Here is a 17,097-nt window from a genome sequence, read left to right on the forward strand (position 1 = left end):
TCATTTAATGGAAGGAAAAAATCTGTCAAATAGGCTTTCCTCATAATTGCTACAATGTCACGCTACTATTCACTAACTTTAAAACAAAATGGAAAACAAATGCTTTTGCCTTTTGGAAATGGTAAAGTATAATATGATGCACCTTATCAGCTGTGTGTGTGACTAAAGCTACAGCTCTCTGGAATTCAGAATTCTGTGTTAAATGGTGAGCGCTTGCATTACTGTGTCATATTTTTCATTTGATTAGTTTGTTCTCATAAATGTTAAATATAAATCAATTCTTCTGCTCTCATTTTGTTTATCTAAAAAGCAAAGCTTAAAAATTTCAGCTAGACTACATAAGTGGTTCAGAATGTACTTCATAAAATGCTTCCAAAATCTGAATTGCTTGCTTTGGATCTTGTCTTCTATTTCCTCAGCAGTAAAAGGCTGATCTAAATATTTCTTTGAGCTGAAGAATTAGTTTCATATTTAAGGGGAAAAAATTAGAAAAGGAGCTCTTTGAACTATTTTAAAAAGTAGAAAATAACATCCTACATCCCAAATACAAGGAAATCGTACTCTTTCAGGTTTCAGCATTATGGTTTAGAATAGAATTAAATTACCTTCAAATGATTTTTTTTTGTGAGTTATATGCCAAAAGTAAAAGGGAAAGTCCTTTTTGTTTGAATAATTTGTGATTTATTTTAATAATATAAATGAGCTCACTAGCAATTTTCAGTATGTGCCCAGAAAGTCAGGATTTCAAATCAATGTCTTATGTTCCAGAGAACCCACGCTTCCAGAGCTTTTGCCAGCTGGAAATCTCTGAGAACAGGACTGGAAGTACTGGCTTAGCACTTTAATTTATTAATAACTTTACCTTATTTCTTTGAGATACATATGTTATTACAGACACTTCTATTTTTTACTTCAACAGCCATATATATTGTTCATGTTACTCAAGTCCTGGAGATCTCATTACTTCTGTCTTACATTTGTTCTGTTTCAACATTGTGACATCTGTATGCTATCATAGTATTAACAATATTGCACTGTTGTACAATATAGACCTTTAAGAGTTACTCAGTTAAGCTCTTGAACAAATGGCTTCTTTTACAAAGCAGAGCAAATGTTCTTATTTGCTGATGTCAGTGTTCAATTTCATTTGCAAGGTGGAAGAAATAAAGACATATCACCTTGCCTTTTGGCAACACACTTTTGCAGACTATAGAAGTTAGCAGATTGACCAACATGAACTGTGTAGGCAGTATTCAAGAGAAAACAAGCTACCTTAGCTATAAAGTAGTCTTAAGATGTCTCATGTTAACTGCTTGCTTAGATGCCTGATTTAGAATGCTATTAAATCAGTGCATTTTCTTAGAGGACGTGTTTTCTCCTACATGTTATGAAATCTGTAGCAACAGCACAGAAAGTTCAGATTCCTAATGCATGCAGCTAAGCTATGTGCTTAAATTGTAAATAATTTTCTGTGATCCTGCTTTTTGTTCCAAGGCCCCTGAAAGAAGGGGAAAAAATCTTATTTAAACTGATCACCTTTTACATTGAAACTATTCAGAGACAATAAACTGTAAAGTTCTTTTCAAAGGATAGCAAGTTTGTTTCAGCATGGGGGTGGGAGGGAAGTAGATGATCGACTGTGTCCTACTTTTTAGTGTTCAAAATTATACCAGTCATCTAATGTTATATGGTTTCAACAGTAACGGTGTAATAAACGCATATTAGTGAGGTGTATGGAGAAAACATAACATAGCTTCCATTGATTATTTATATGTTTGAAAAAATCTTGGAGCCAATTTTCAAGTATATATGACCAAATGTGATCATAGAAGCTTTTAGAACCTCACTGAAATTCACTGAATATTTGGTCATGTGCATTCTTCTGAAGGTACCACTAAATATCTGTTTGCATATTTTGGAACTTTGAATACTTTTTGGTCGTCTTTTTCTTTTGAGCTTGTAAGTAATAACCTGTAAGTGATACTTTACAGAGTTTTTTTAACTACTTCTGTCTTCTAAACAGTAAGATTATCTTGGTGTTCATCCATATGAGTACTTTTGGCTTCTTTGAATTGCTATTATGCTTGTCCTATGTAATTTCATTTTATTTCAAGTTCTTCCTACTTTGTCGATATTTTGATTTTTTAAAATTTTGATTAAAAAAAGGTTGGTTTTCTCTTGCTACTTTTATATATACTCCAGTGATTAGAACATAACTACTGTTATGGCCACAATTATTAGCTGGCAGTGAGTAGCATTCCTTTCTGTATGCGCTTTTGGATTGTTTTTATAAAGTGCTGTTGAAGAAGGAAATCATCTACTCAGCAAGCTACTTGACATGTTTCTTCTCTGAAAAAAAAATTTGCATGTGTAGAATTAAAGGCAGTAGGCACCTTTTTCTCTCATAAACCAGCCTTGGTCTTTTGATTGTCCAGTCCAAACCACCCCTTTTCTTACTGATACAAAGATTTAGAGCTGTGTGCATTTCATCATTGAAATGAATGCTTTTCAACTGTGTAGAAACTCATCTTACATCTGTTTGCCACACGGTAGCCATCTAATTCAGAATAATCTCCTATAATATGTAGTTGTTAGAGCACTATATAGATATTTTTCAAAACTGTGTAAATCTTCCAGTCTGTAGAAGGGTAAGACACTCAAAGGCTTACTGCTCTTGCTTACTACCCTGGTCTAAGACTGAACCAAATCAATGTAGCCTATAACAGGGCTATGATAATAGAACTATTCTATGAAATATCAACTGAAGGAATTGTACAAAGGCTTATTTAACTGCTTCCACTATTTACCTGAATTATTATTATTTCACCCAGGAGTTAGCACACTTTTGTTAAATGAGGGGTTAAGCAGTTATTTCTGGACACAGCATAGAGAATTATCCTCTATAAATGTCAGTTAAGCTGTCAAATGTACTACCTGTCAGCAATGTATACCAGCTCTTCTCTGGGCAAGCTGGGTGTATTCTGTGTACTTTTACCTTCTGTCATTTCATTCACAACAATGCCTGGAAATACCTTTCCTTTTTTCCCCTATCTCACATAGCATTATTCATAGAATCCCCTACTTTGAATCTCCATGGTCTTCCCATGCTGATGCACACTTGAGGCTAATTTAGCTTCAAGTTAGCTGTTTTAAATGTAATAGTAATTCTGCTTCCACTGTCATGCATGTTTTAGATCAATGAATTCGTAAAACTTTTAGAGATGTGGCATTCCTAATTAAACAATATAGACATTATTATTAAACTTAAAAATAATTTTTGGAATTAATATATTTTAAAACAAATTGATACCAATTATGTTACCAATAGGAAAACTATTGCAAAGTCAAGGTAAACAAACTTGTTTAATTAAAATGAACTCTCTAATTGCCACAAGTTCTTCATTAGCTGCCTTGTTAGCAGCCTAGTTTTCATAAACTTAGATTTTTGCTTGTGACAGAGTTCACAACTGACACACAAAATTAATTGTTATTTAAGTGGACTTAATTTTGATACATAACATACAGTGTCAGTGATCAGGGGTTAAAAGGCAAGTTGTCTCAGGAATGAATCATGGCACATAAAGCAAGGTCAAAACAAGTCCTTCCAAATCTGTGTTTTGAGACTGTGCATCCTGCAAGCTATTGAGAGCTCCAGATTTTAAAAACTTACTCAGTTGGCTGGAAGTGCTTTTCTGATGCATTTCAGCTGTGTAATTTGCACCCTGGTTCATCCAAACAAGTGACTGATTCAGAAGCAGATTTTTAGAAAAAATATAGGTGGGTGTTATTTAATGAATGGGTAAAAGTGAAGTAGTACAGTGCTCAGTTAATCATTCTGAAGTTGTGCTATCAGAAAAATTGCATGGAATCTGAAGTAATGTGGGTAGAAAAGTTTTGTGATTTATGTGCAGTCTAATCAGTAAGGATTCTACATTAAAGAAGAATTTCTGAAGGGTGGAAAGTAACAGAAGAGAAATAAAGTTGATAATGTAAAAGCTGTTTCTGAGCTGCAGTGCAGTGTGTGTTTACATTATTTGCAAAAGAAAAGATATAAAGAGGGGAAGGCTCCACCAAGAACTTGGGCCTGATTTACAGTCACTAATGAAAGAGCACTGTTAGTTTAACACGTTTCCATCCCAACTGTTTATGACTGTTCTACTGTGAGTTTTCTTCCAAGCATCAGCACAAGGACTTGTGCTTGACACAACTTGTGGTTTCACATTCTGTTATCATGATTCAAACCTGCCTGGATCAGCACTGTAATACTTTTCTTTTTGTACTAGGTTAATATGTAAAGGGCCACTATCAAAATTAGTTTTAAATTAATCTTGCAAATCACTTAATACTGTTCCCTTGACATTGACTTTAAAACTTTTGTGCATGTGTCTAATCTTTTGCTCCTATTTGGGGTTTTGTTGTTTGGTTTTGGGTCTTTTTCTGATGAGCACTGGGAAAGAAAGACCCATTCTTTGTTTATTGCTGTTTTTCACAGAAAATTAGTTTTTGTTTCATACATCTCTATTCTTCATCCTTCTGAGAATTTCTGTTGGGAAAACTATTCTTTCTGATACAGCAGGGTTCTGGCAATAGTCTTCAGCATACCCTTGCTCTTATTAATGTAAGTTAGGCCTGCTGTTCTCAGGGCAAACATTGCAGTAGTAAAAGAACAGAAATCTATTAAAAATAACCTTGGATGCTCCATTTACTTTAATAACATAAAACCATATTTACTGCTCTGTAGTTTACCTTACAGCATACAACAGAAAAGAGAAAAAAGGGAGTCACTTTGCATGCCCATGAGTTATGAGACATCTTCATATGATACTTATTTTCCTGTCATGTTAAATTAACAGTGATTGTCCACGTTCCAGTTTTGATTCTGGAATTCTGCATGAAAACATTTTTTAGAGCCTTACTAAGCTGAAACTAATGAAGAATGCAGCATCTGGCTTGCTAATGTTATTAACTACAACAAATGAAAGATTATTAGTTTAATATTTGTTTACACACAAAAATAGACTTTTTAGGATTTCTAAAATATACTTTTAGGTTTGGGGATTTTTTTTTTTAATACTGGTTTAATACTTTCAATGTAAGTATCTTGTGGCTAGGTACTCCTATTTCAGATAAATGGAGCCTTTTCTGATACAACTCACCAGCATAACAAAATCCCTTCATATTTAAATAAATTAAATTGACCATCTTATGTTAGAAGAGTACCAAATACATATATATATACATATGGCATATTTCCACTGAAGCAGTTAAGTGTAACAAGTAAGCAGTTCAGTTATTTTCAATTCAGTGTTTGTACCTAGCTCCATGATTAGGTTTCTGTTGAATTTCAGTTAATTAATCAGCTTCTATCATAGCTTTTTCCTATCAATCTGGCTTTAAAAGCAGAACAGTGTGAATTCATAGCTATAAGTATTTTTTTATAAGGGTCTCTCCAGTGTATACAAAATTCTTGATGTTGATCTTCAGATGATAGTACAGAAAGCATTTCTTTATCTGGTTTTCTGCCTCAGTGAGTGATAGGTATTGTTACAAGGTTTTTGGTGTAATTTCATTACTAGGCCTTTGTCTTGAATTTTAATTGGGGGAATTTTTTTTGCTACCAATTGATACCTTCCTTGCAAAGCTCATTTTGTAAGTTATAACTGAGAAATAGAATGTCAAAACAGGAATTTATTTCTTCTGTAGTCCATCTTTCATATAACAGGGAGGTTCAGGACTGCTGTAGTGCTGCTCTCCAAAAATACAGTCAAGAAAGGAAAACATAATATCATACTGTAAGCAGGAGTGTTCACTTATATTCAATGTTATGGAAAGTGGTTTTGGTATGTTTGTTAGTTGTTTTTTTTTTCTTCTTCTTGATTTTAGCTGGTTTTCATTATATGCTTTTAATGTTTAAAGCATTTAAACATTTTTCCTTCCCTCTAAGTTACCTTGGCATTCTCAATCATTTTATAGAACCTATGTATATGATTTTTCTAAATTATTTTCCAATTGACTTTTGACAGTTTGTGTAACGGGGAAATCAAGGTTCAGCCTGGGTTGTTTTGGGGAGAAGAAAATCTCAGTCACATACTTAAAAATTTTTCAAACATGATATATACTCGGTGTCCAACATGCTCTTTCCTTTGGCAATTTCATTATCAAAACACCCTTCTTTGGGCAGCTTTATTTTATAATTTCTGTTTTGAGAGAACATAAAAATATTGGCCATTATTCTCAGCATAAAAGCATAAGATAAAAAAAGAATTAATTGCTCAGGTCTTTTTGAAAAAACTCTAGTTCACAGCTCTTACAGAAAATAGGACATACTGACTGACTAGATGTATGGTCTTAGGACTGAGCCACAATAGATGACTAAAAATACTTTATTTCCTATGCCTTTTTTATTCTACTATGACTGAGTAAAAAATGAACCTTTAGAAAAAGGTTTTTTATTTTACCTCATGATTTCATATTGCCTTTGTTCTGCCACTTACCCATATCTCTGAGTAGATCAGTAAAGATTTGCTAGAAACTTCTCAGGACTTCTTTTTCTCTACGAGTTTCTTGCTACTCTTGAACAGCTGGATGCTACTTTGCTTAGTGTTGGGATGTTTATCTGTTCTGGTTCAATTCTTGCTGACATTTTCTTGCAAAAGTCTTTGGTTTGAGAAAAACTGTTCAATATGCATTCTCCTTGTAGAAAGCTAAGGATCAAACATAGGTGACTATTTCAGAAGATGCTACTATTGCTAAGGAGAATGGTATTATCCATCTCTTGAAAGTAACAGAATGAAAAAATGAAATCTCTTTTGGCTCTCCTTTATTTTCAAAAAGGTTTTTCTCACTGTCTCTATTGGAGGATGACTACAGTTTGTGCATGGTTTTGACCAAAAAACTTGTTCTAGGCTTGTAACTGTAGGTGCCCTAAATGAATTTCATAGATCTTTTACAGCCCTATTTTATATAATTCTGTGCTCTAATTTTCATTTATATTTATTTATATTTTCATTTATATTTTTCATTTATATTTCATTATATATTTAATTTTATGGAATATTTAGAGAAAAATAGTAAACTGATTTTGTCAGGAATATGAGAAGTAAAAAGGATACTCCTCTTGTAAATTCTGTTGTCATTTGTTTTTGTGCCACCTACCAAACAGATATACCTTGTCTAATATATCTTAGGAAAAGGTAAATGTACAGTCAGTATTCCTTTTTTATGCTTATTCTCATCTGTATTTTTTTCCCTTGCCCTGTGATTCTTCATTGTCTCCTTGAAAAATCTTGTAAATATTTCTGAAAATGAAGTAGCATTGTCTATTTTTAATTTATAAAACTGAAGATCTGAACTGTATAAATTCATTTGTTATTTTGACAATCTTTGAGCTGCTGAATCAGTTAAACAAAAGATGGTTCCGTTTACTACGATCTACTCATTGAGAAGAGAATCTTCAAGTTGCCTCTGCATTGCATTGTTTAAATAAACCTTTGTTTATTGCTTCAATTTTCTGGAAGAAGTCCCATAATGTCCAGAGTGTTGCCAGACTTTGTGTTATTTTAGAAAGAGTTCTGGTTGGTGTTTTTTACATGGAAACCTCAAAGACTGAGAGAGGCAGTGATTTCTTTTGCTAGAAGTCATGGAGTTTTGCATGGCTGGTTTTCTTTTATTTATTTATTTTAATTTTTGTTTTATCCATAGCATTTATACTTGGATGGTCTTTTCCTTATCTTGTGCTCAGTCTTAACAATGAAATATTGAAAATTTATCTAAAAATTTAGTGACAATCTAGGGTTTCCTACAACTAAGAAAGAGGCTGAATTTGTTTATAACTTCAGATTTACACTGTACTATTTTAGATTTGACTCAGTCTTTTGGTGCTTAGATCTCTTTTGGCTTTTATGTACTACTTGGAAATCAAAACATGAATTATATTGTTGTGATTTTTCAAGAATTCAGAAAAGGTAACATAAGAGAGAGGAAATAACAGTTTATATCTATAACTACAGCTTGTCTAGTTTGCTACACTTAACAAATTAACCTTGACTCTTGACTGCAATAATAATTTCAAAAAATTGAACATTATGTTTCAGGAATTATATATTCTTTATCTTTCTCTAGAAATATTTTCACATTGTAGTAATTATAATTGCAAGTCAGGGCAATTTTTTATGATTGATTCCCATAGCACAAATCTGTTGTAATCTGAGTATGGGTAAATCCCGGGCAACCAGATAATCTTTAGAAGGTTAAAACATCTCCCTCATAATTTCTAGTTGAAGATAAAGGCCCATTTGTGTAGATGACTTCATACAGTCAGTCTAGACAATCTGATTATCAAAAACCATTTTTTAGTTATTTCCTCTTACTTACTGAAACCAATAAGGTGCTTAAGACAGTGAAAAATACTGACTCTGTGTAATCACAATCATATTCTTATTAAAACTATAAATGCCTCTTTTTTCACAGTGCTTACACAAATACCTGCCTCCATGGATGAAGGATTAATTCTCCTGCTCTTTGTGCTTAGTGTGTCTGCAGAGAGCATGAGTAGCTTTGTGCTATTGGCTTCTGTTTTGTTGTACTCTTAATGCTGTGAAAAATCATGTAGCAATAATTAAAATTTTGGGTTATTTTACTGAGTAAATTTTGTTATCTCTTCAGCTGAGAAGCAAGTCAATGCCAATAATATTTCTGTAGCTAATATTTCTCTTTAAATATTCTCTCCTTCAACCTCTCCACATGTACAGTTCACATTGACTTCAGGGCAGTCCTATAAATTAAGACATTGTGAATTTTGGACATTTGATGAGTGGGATGCATAACATATATGTCTTTTGCTATTTAAGTGAAATTATGAAAATGAGAAAGCAAAGTTTGTTTGAAGCTAATCCTCTTGTTTCCTTTTTCTTCTGTTCTGAGTGTTGCCACTTTGCTGTCTCTAGAGGAGATAAATACCAAAGGTTTTTGTTGTTTGTTGTTTTCCAATTATCATTCCAGTCCTGCAGCATTATTTTCTCCAGAAAATAGTGTTAGGGTTTTTTTCAGATTGTCGTGCATGTTATTGTTTCACTCTCCAGCAGGAATTTCCTATTACTGTAATGTGAAGAATTCCAGTGAGAGAAGTCTTCAGAAGCAGGGAAATACCACAAAACATACTCTAGGGTCAGCTTTGGATGCTGTGATATTGTAATGGCTACAATTTTTCTATGTGGTTACAACAAAGCGATTCTGATAATAAAACAGCAACAAGATTCCCAATCCTGTGACTGAAATGACTATGAAGTGACATTCAGAAGGCTCGCATATATAGTGGGGAGCTGAACAAAAACAGTCCAAAAGAAACACTAGGCACAGAGATGAACTCTTGCCCTTCTTGGGCACTTGATGCAGCTACCTTAGATTCCCTGCCTCAGGCTCAGAACTTAATCTTCTGAGGATGATAACCTAAATAAACATTTAAAATTATATAATTATGCTTTACAGGGCATATGCCTGTCATTGTTGCCTGCCTTTTGCCTATTAAATAGCAAAGAACATTTGTCAGGAACCAGGAAGCCATAAATCTGAACCCAGTTGATGGAGTTTAAATTTGCACTTGAAGTTTCTCAGAAACATACCTTAGTAAGTGGGTTAAAAGTCTAATTTGGGCTTAGAAATCCTCTTCCCTTTGTATTGAGAATGAACTGCAATGCATCCTGAAATATGAGACCTGGGAAGATGGTGACAGCATGTAAGAGGAAGACTGACTCTATCTGTAGAGATGCGACATCTGGCCTAAAACATGATATATTACACCTGTATAGGTTTCTGGTCTGATAATTTTAATTTGGGTTTAAAAAATAAAGAAGGTGCTTCTCTGTGCCAGATTGTCTTATGAAGACCAAATTACTGAACGGTATCTCCCTAAGGAAGACTTGCAAGAGAATAAAATGCTAATTATATTTCATTCCTCAGAGGAGCAGTAGGTCTTTGAGAAATGCATAAATATCTGCACTAGAAGATATTTTGCCTTACTTGGTTATTGGAGCAGGTAATTTAAGCATGAAAGCTGTGCTATCTGCTGACTATTGTAATAGAAAAATAAGTTGATTTTTCTTTTGCAGAAATAATCATATTAAGTTACAAATCCTATGCCCAAAATATTTTAAAGTGTAGTCTTCTGAGAGAGCAGATTTTAAGCCTTTTCAATTATGAGATAGCAAAGAGGAAAAGGTTACAAAATAAATGAGAAAAAGAAAATATTACTTCTAAGTTGCTTTTTTTTCAAGAACTATTCCTTACCATGTACCAGTATGTTCATATATGCAGTTGTAGAATCTTCAGTATCAAATCCAGGTTTCATTAATCAGAACAAAAGTGCATTTCAAATGCATGGACCTTGAAGAAAAATAGCCTATTAATATCAGGTAGCTTGGTACATTTTGTATTGTATTTGGCATGCCACTTTGCAGAGTTGTCTCCTTGTTTGTGAAATTTCTTTTTTTCTCTTCAAAAAATGTAATTTCCAGGTTGGTTGAGTTAATTGAAGCATTTCTCAAAGATAATGATCCTGATAGCTCTCTAGATGTTGGTGCTGACATGCGGAAGATCAAGTATTGCTTCATTTACATGAAGGTATTTTTTTCAAATGGGGATCAAAGTGTGGCTGGTACTCTGAAAATAACTTGAAGATATTCATGGTTTAAAAGTGTTAAAAGAAATTCAATGTAGTTGAGAGGCACTGGGAAAGGGTAAACAATTGAACTTTAAATAGTGTGGAGGACTCATAGAAAACTTACATTTAGATGGGGAAATTCAGCAGCGTTTTGTGGAAACATCAGGATCCCAGCATGCAGTAAATTGTAAGACTGGAAGTTACTGGAATCAAGACAAGTTGTTTTTATATGGATAGATGTTCTCATCTGTATTTCCAGCATTGCTGAGGCTTTATTTTGGACAAACTATGTTGACAGAGGTAAAAATGTAGGTTAAAAACATTATATCCCTTTACCTGTTGCACTAATTCTTCTGATGGGCTTGCAAGACCTTCTGAAATATTGAGAAAACAAGACACACTTGATAATTGTGAAATTATAGAAGATAATACTTTTTTGTATTTTGGGATATTGTCTTTTCAATATAACAGTGTATACATTCCTAATTTTAATGTATTATTTTTAAATAATTAGTTTTTAATTATATTTTTAATGCTATGATACTAGAGAACACTAGAGTTTGTGTAGAAGGAGTAAATTGAACCCTTGCTAATGAAGATTAAAGAATACAATTTGTTTCATACTTGATTCAATGGATATAATTTGACAGTCAACTGTGGCATGATTTTTTTCTGTCAAGACTATAGAAAGGTTTTACCTTTCTTTCTATAGCTAGACTCCCTCAGAATAGAATAGAGAGTTGGATGGAAAGTTAAGCGTGTGCTTTTTTTGTTTCTCTTTATAGCAAATTATAAATCATCCGATAACTTCAGGTAAAAAACTGCTCTCAGAAGACACCTCTGATGAAAAAAACAGTAATGAAGAACTGGAAAAACTGAAAGGACTTCTGCAGCAAAGAGACAATGAAATCAGTATCCTTTGTGGGGAAAAAAGTACTATTTGGGTTTGAGATGATCTTACAACCATTTTTCTTTGTGTGAGAGAGGCTGTGCTGTGTTAAAGGAAATACTCAATTCCCAGCTTTTATGTGACAGGACTTCTGCTTTGCACCTGCTTCTCTTTCCGTTTTTACCAAAATCTAAATTCTGGATCCAAGCACCTCTTCGCTTTAGAATGGTCCAACCAATAACCAAATATTGTGGATCAGGCCACATTTAAAACATTCTCCTCAAGCAAATTAAACTACTTTTTAGAGGGGGAAACTATATAAAGCATATAAAGATGCTATATAAAGACCAATCTATACCTTACAAAGAATAGAATTTCCTATGTGTCTTATTTTTAGCCAAATGAGGTGTTGCTTTGGGGACTACAGGGCAATTTGCCCTTAGAACAAATATAAAACTTGTACTTTTTACATTTAAATTTATATCATTTTGCACATAAAAGTGCTAAACTATTCAGATGTTCTTTGTCTGTTTCACTGCCTCACAGGAAACATGAGTAGCTGCGCTGCAGCCTGACAGGTGGGATGTATTTTAGCAGTTTGGCAGACCTGTGGGCTAACCACAGCTGCTACAGCCCCAGCTTTGTGGCTACTCAGTGGGGAAAGTTTGTAATACAGCAGAGAAATTAAAATATGGGGTTGTTGAATGTAAAGGTAACAGGGGTTGTCTCATAGTTATTAGTAAAGAGCAAACTCGGTTGCATTCTTTGTGCTCAACGATTCCAGCTCAGTTTTATATGTCAAATGAGAATAGCATTTTTTATTGGCGTGTAACATGTTACCTGTCTGAACTGAGGTGGCAGGAAAGCTTCCCCATTTCTGCTCTTTCACAGATGATAAGATTGTGTTTTTCCAAGGTGCAGTTTCAAATAAATTTAACTAATACACTAACTCATTTATTTTGAAAGAATATTCTTTCTAAAACTTCTTCAGTTTCTTTTTTAATGGAAATTTTAAGATCTGAGTTCCCAGAAACATTTCCTCCTGAAATGAATTACTTCATTAGCATGAGAAAAAAAGCAAAAGATCTCTATAAAACACACTTCTGCTCAACAGAATTATACAGCTTTGCTCACAGAAGTGAAACGAGGAAACTTGTGCAAATCCATGTAAGAGTTAAATAGAAAGAATATAGGAAGACTTTGAAGAGAAGACTGATTTAGGGAGTCTGCAGTGGCTAAGTGACAGTGCATCATCACTAGAACATTAATAACATGTCTAATGTGATGAAATGGTGGGAAGTATGGAAGCTGTTGAATAAACTATGAGTTTCCTCTTGCCTACTGTAGCTAGAAGCTATCATAAAAACTGAATTGGAAAGTGTTTTATTATTATTACTTAGTCTAGTTAATAATATTCCCCAAAGACTACTTAGAATTTCTGCTGTTCATTAAGAAGATTAATTAGGATTAAGAAGAGCAGCATATAAAAAAACAGATCACAGGGACTTCAGTGTTGCTAATTGAATGTATGCAGGATTTCCATTATATGTCCTCTATGAGCTGTTAGGCAAAATGTATTTATATTTAATATACTTCCAGTAAATTCACAGTGTTATTGCAAGAAATTTCCTAAAGACTTTTTCTGAATTTTAGTGAACCTTTAGTGAAAAGCTTACAGATAGGATATACTTGCAAAGCTACCTGTAAATTAAGAGGTTTTTTCTTTTGTTATTCTGTAATAAAAAAGTTTTTTTTATTACAGAATTTGAAAAATAAAAAGGGCCTACCACAAGGGCAATAAGATCCTGTTTGTCTGAATATGCTTTTATCAGGAGTTGATTGAATGGGATCAGCCATTGTGGTCGATGTGTGACTTTGTTATTGTTTTAGAAAGAACTAATGTGCTGTTTGGAAAAACTGAGGTGGATGAAAATAATTTCAAAGAATATGTCCAACTTTATTTTCACATTCACACATATGCTTCCATAATGTGAATTTTTTAACTTTGGAAAAAAATAAAATGCTTATGGACAAACAATGATGATAGTCGCTTAAAAAAAAAAAAGAAAAGAAAAAAAATTTTCCTTAATATATTTTGCAGATATTCTGGTAACTATGCTGAAAAAAGAAAAAAAGAAAGCACGAGATACTCTTTCCCAGCTTAATACCACCTCTGCTGGTTCTGCAGTCTTGGAGCAGTCTCCTTCTGTGAGCTTGGAAGAACGTCAGAGTCCATCTAGATGTTCTAGTCTGAAAGAGGCAAAAGTTTTCAGTTCTTCCATTCCCAGACTACCTTTTCTTTCCAGAGCAACAGGTTAGTGTAATTAATTAAGTGAACAGTTATTGCATCATTCCAGTATCACTTATAGCATATCCTTCAAATGTAAACCAAAACAAGGAAGCTTTATTTTTAGTACTAGTCATATTGTGCTAATCCTATATCTACAAATGCAAGGTTTTAAATTTAAAGCCCTCTAAGGTTCTGATGGCTTTTACAAATTTATGTAAATACTCTGTTGAACGGCCGTATGGAACCATAGTATAAATTCAGTTGCAGGCCCTTTATTCTTTCAGTAAATTAAGAGAAAAAAATGGGGGTTTGAGCATAATTCATTAAGAAATATAATAATATTTTCCCCTGGAAGATCCATTTCAATTTATCCGTATAAGTGATATTTCAGGATTTAAGTTTGTGTTTAAATCATTGTAGAACCAACTCAAACAATTAAATAATATTGACCAGTTAGCATGGATTGGTAGGGCAGTTTTTATAGTGGTTATTTGAAAAGTGTTAAATGTGGATCATTGTAATTTTCTTTCCATACATCATTTGAGCTAGTTATTTATGAAAATAGGTAGCAATATTCTTGCAAGTTGTTAATTTCAAAATCCACATGAAAAAACTTCTAATAACTGTAGACAGATTTTTCTTGCATGGTTTCATGTTTTCTTCAGTTTCTAGTTGAATTGTTCAAATAAAAAGATTTTTTGGTGTCAGCAGATTCTAGAAGTTCTTATGTTTTTGTTACTAAAGAACACACCTCATCCTAAATTATCACATGTTACATATTCTTTATTTATATTTCTGTAAGCTTTTTATGCATTTTGGGGATGGCTAGCTGAAGAAGAGTTTTTAAACGTGAAACTCATACATGGCAGCTGGCAAGTAGAAACTTAGATTTTGCTAGAGTACTAGTGGGAATGGCATTCTTAAACCACATAAAGTTGCCAGTTATCCTCTAAAATTGCATTGTAATTGAACTCGTCAGTTTTCACACTTGCTATTTTGTTTCAGTTGCTCAACTACTGAGGAATTCCCTTTGCCTTCTACTCTTTGTATTCATCATCCTTCTTCTCATTTTATAGGAAGAATTTATTGGATTTGGTGTCACAATACTATAAACTAAATATAATCATGTCCTTAGAACACATTTCCTTTTCATTACCTCAGAAATATGCCTGCAAATAATAGCTATATTTTTTCAACAAATTGCTAGTATAATTACATCTTTTATACAGTGGCATTTCTTTGATCTTTTAAAAAAAGCCCTCATAAGCATGAGAAAATTCTTAGTATTGATCAGCGCATTCCCTTTTTACAAACATTGTGTGGGTACATTCATATGAGTTTTCTTTTAGTGTAAAGTAAGAAGTTTGAGCATGTCAGCTCAAATTGACTGGGTTGTAGAACCTTATTGCCTGCACTCTGCACTGGCAAGGCCAGGTTGGATGGGACCCTGAGCAGCCTGCTCCAGTGGAGGACATCTCTGCTCTTGGCTGGGGGTTTGGTACTTTTTCATCATCAAGGTCCCTTGCAATCCAAACTATTTTGTGATCCTTTGCTAAGTTTGGATGAGACATCGTTCTCACTTAAGCACATAGACTCATTTTTCATCTATTGAAAGACTGAAAATTATGTTCATCGCTATAAAATTATCTATCCATTTCAAAATCTATCTAAGCTATATATATATGTATGCTATTTTGTCTATAGGCTTTAAGAATTCACTAAAGATTGTGAAAGGGCTTGGGCCAGAGCCAGGAGCAAACTCCTAGGTTGAAGCTTTCATGTAGTATTAAAGCTATTCTTCATAATTTAAACCCTTTGCATCCTTTACATTGTTTATGAAGATTTCAATTTACAGCACAAAGGCTTTATAGTATGTTAACTATTTGAAAAATTTTGCTTTTCTTTTTATTTAATTCTGTACTATCAAACCTGCTATCAGCCTGATTTATTGCATTATAACATCATATTTCTATTGTCTCTAATGTGTTTTTCATTTTCTTATCTAATTTCCTCATCCTGAAAGTAAAATTAGGAAATCAAAAGAAAATATAAGGAAAAAAAAACTTAGTTTAACTAAATAGTTGTTGGAACATCTATCTAATAATTTGTTTAATAAATATATATTTAGAACATTCATTTATTTTGCAGTTGATTTATTATGTAGCTTTACATTTGCTTGCCCAGAAACAGATCTTTACCATTCTGTGATAGAAAAATATTATTACCATTTTTTCCCATATGATCTAGGACCATATCTAGATTGAAAGATATGTGTAACTAGGTTTCTTGTCTATCCTATCCAGACACTTCTTGAAGTAAGAGAAAGGCAGTAATACTATTTCACTGCTGAGCTTGATGTGATAATCTGTGATAACACGAAATCTATCTTGGTCTCATCACAGCAGTAAAACAATTCCTGGTCCAAATTTGTCCCTCAGCAGGCTGACTTTGAAAGTAAATGAGTAGTGACTCCAACAAGAGTTAATGTTCTACAGGTACAGCTGTAATTTATCTCTTTTTAGGTCATCCTGCACTGAATGTGCATGGTCTTTTCAGAAGAAACTGAGTAAACATAAAAAATCTTCAAAGATTTGACATACAGTATTATTTACCTTCCTGTACACTCTGCCTTTTCCCCACCACGTGTATTCTGAAACTCTCAACAGAAGCCTTTAATCACAGTACAGACTCAAAGATTAACAAGGCCTAACACCCAGATTTGATTTCCATGTAGGTTTTTGGGCACCATTATATAATCTTTTCAGCTGATAGTACTAATTTGTAAAGAGTTTATTCCATAGAGTCATAGAATTGCTTGGGTTATGTAAGGGTCCTTAAGAATCATCTAGTTTCAAACCCCCTGCCATGGCCAGGAATGCCACTCACTAGACCAGGCTGCTCAGGGCCCCATCCAAGCTGGCCTTGAACACTTCCAGGGGTGGGGCATCCACAACCTCTCTGGGTAACCTGTTCCAGTGCCTCAGCACACGCTGAGCAAAGAATCTGTTCCTAACATGTATTCTAAAAACACTGTCTTTCAGTTTAAAACCATTTATCCTGTCACTACCTGTCCATATAAAATGTCCCTCTCCCTCCTTTATAAGCCCCTTTAGATAATGGAAGGACACAATGAGATCTCCCTGGATCCTTCTCTTCTCCATGCTAAGCAACCATAGCTGTCTTTGCCTGTGTCTGATTTAATGTTGAAAAGTACTTTTTCTGAACAGGTATGTCTTTAGCTGCTTGTTTGAATATTATATT

At 33.6% G+C, this 17,097-nt stretch overlaps 1 protein-coding gene across 1 annotated transcript in view; it reads left to right on the forward strand.

Moving 5' to 3' along the window:
- The window catches only part of KIF6 (kinesin family member 6), a 156,134-nt gene that overhangs the window by 53,120 nt on the left and 85,917 nt on the right, over positions 1-17,097 (forward strand). The window contains exons 11-13 of the mRNA XM_058802336.1: positions 10,512-10,617; positions 11,443-11,569; positions 13,648-13,860. Coding sequence (XP_058658319.1) covers positions 10,512-10,617; positions 11,443-11,569; positions 13,648-13,860 — 446 coding nt within the window. The remainder of the gene's footprint in view (positions 1-10,511; positions 10,618-11,442; positions 11,570-13,647; positions 13,861-17,097) is intronic.

The sequence above is a fragment of the Ammospiza caudacuta genome, chromosome 3 (assembly GCF_027887145.1).
Source record: "Ammospiza caudacuta isolate bAmmCau1 chromosome 3, bAmmCau1.pri, whole genome shotgun sequence".
In the NCBI taxonomy this organism is placed as follows: Eukaryota; Metazoa; Chordata; class Aves; order Passeriformes; family Passerellidae; genus Ammospiza; species Ammospiza caudacuta.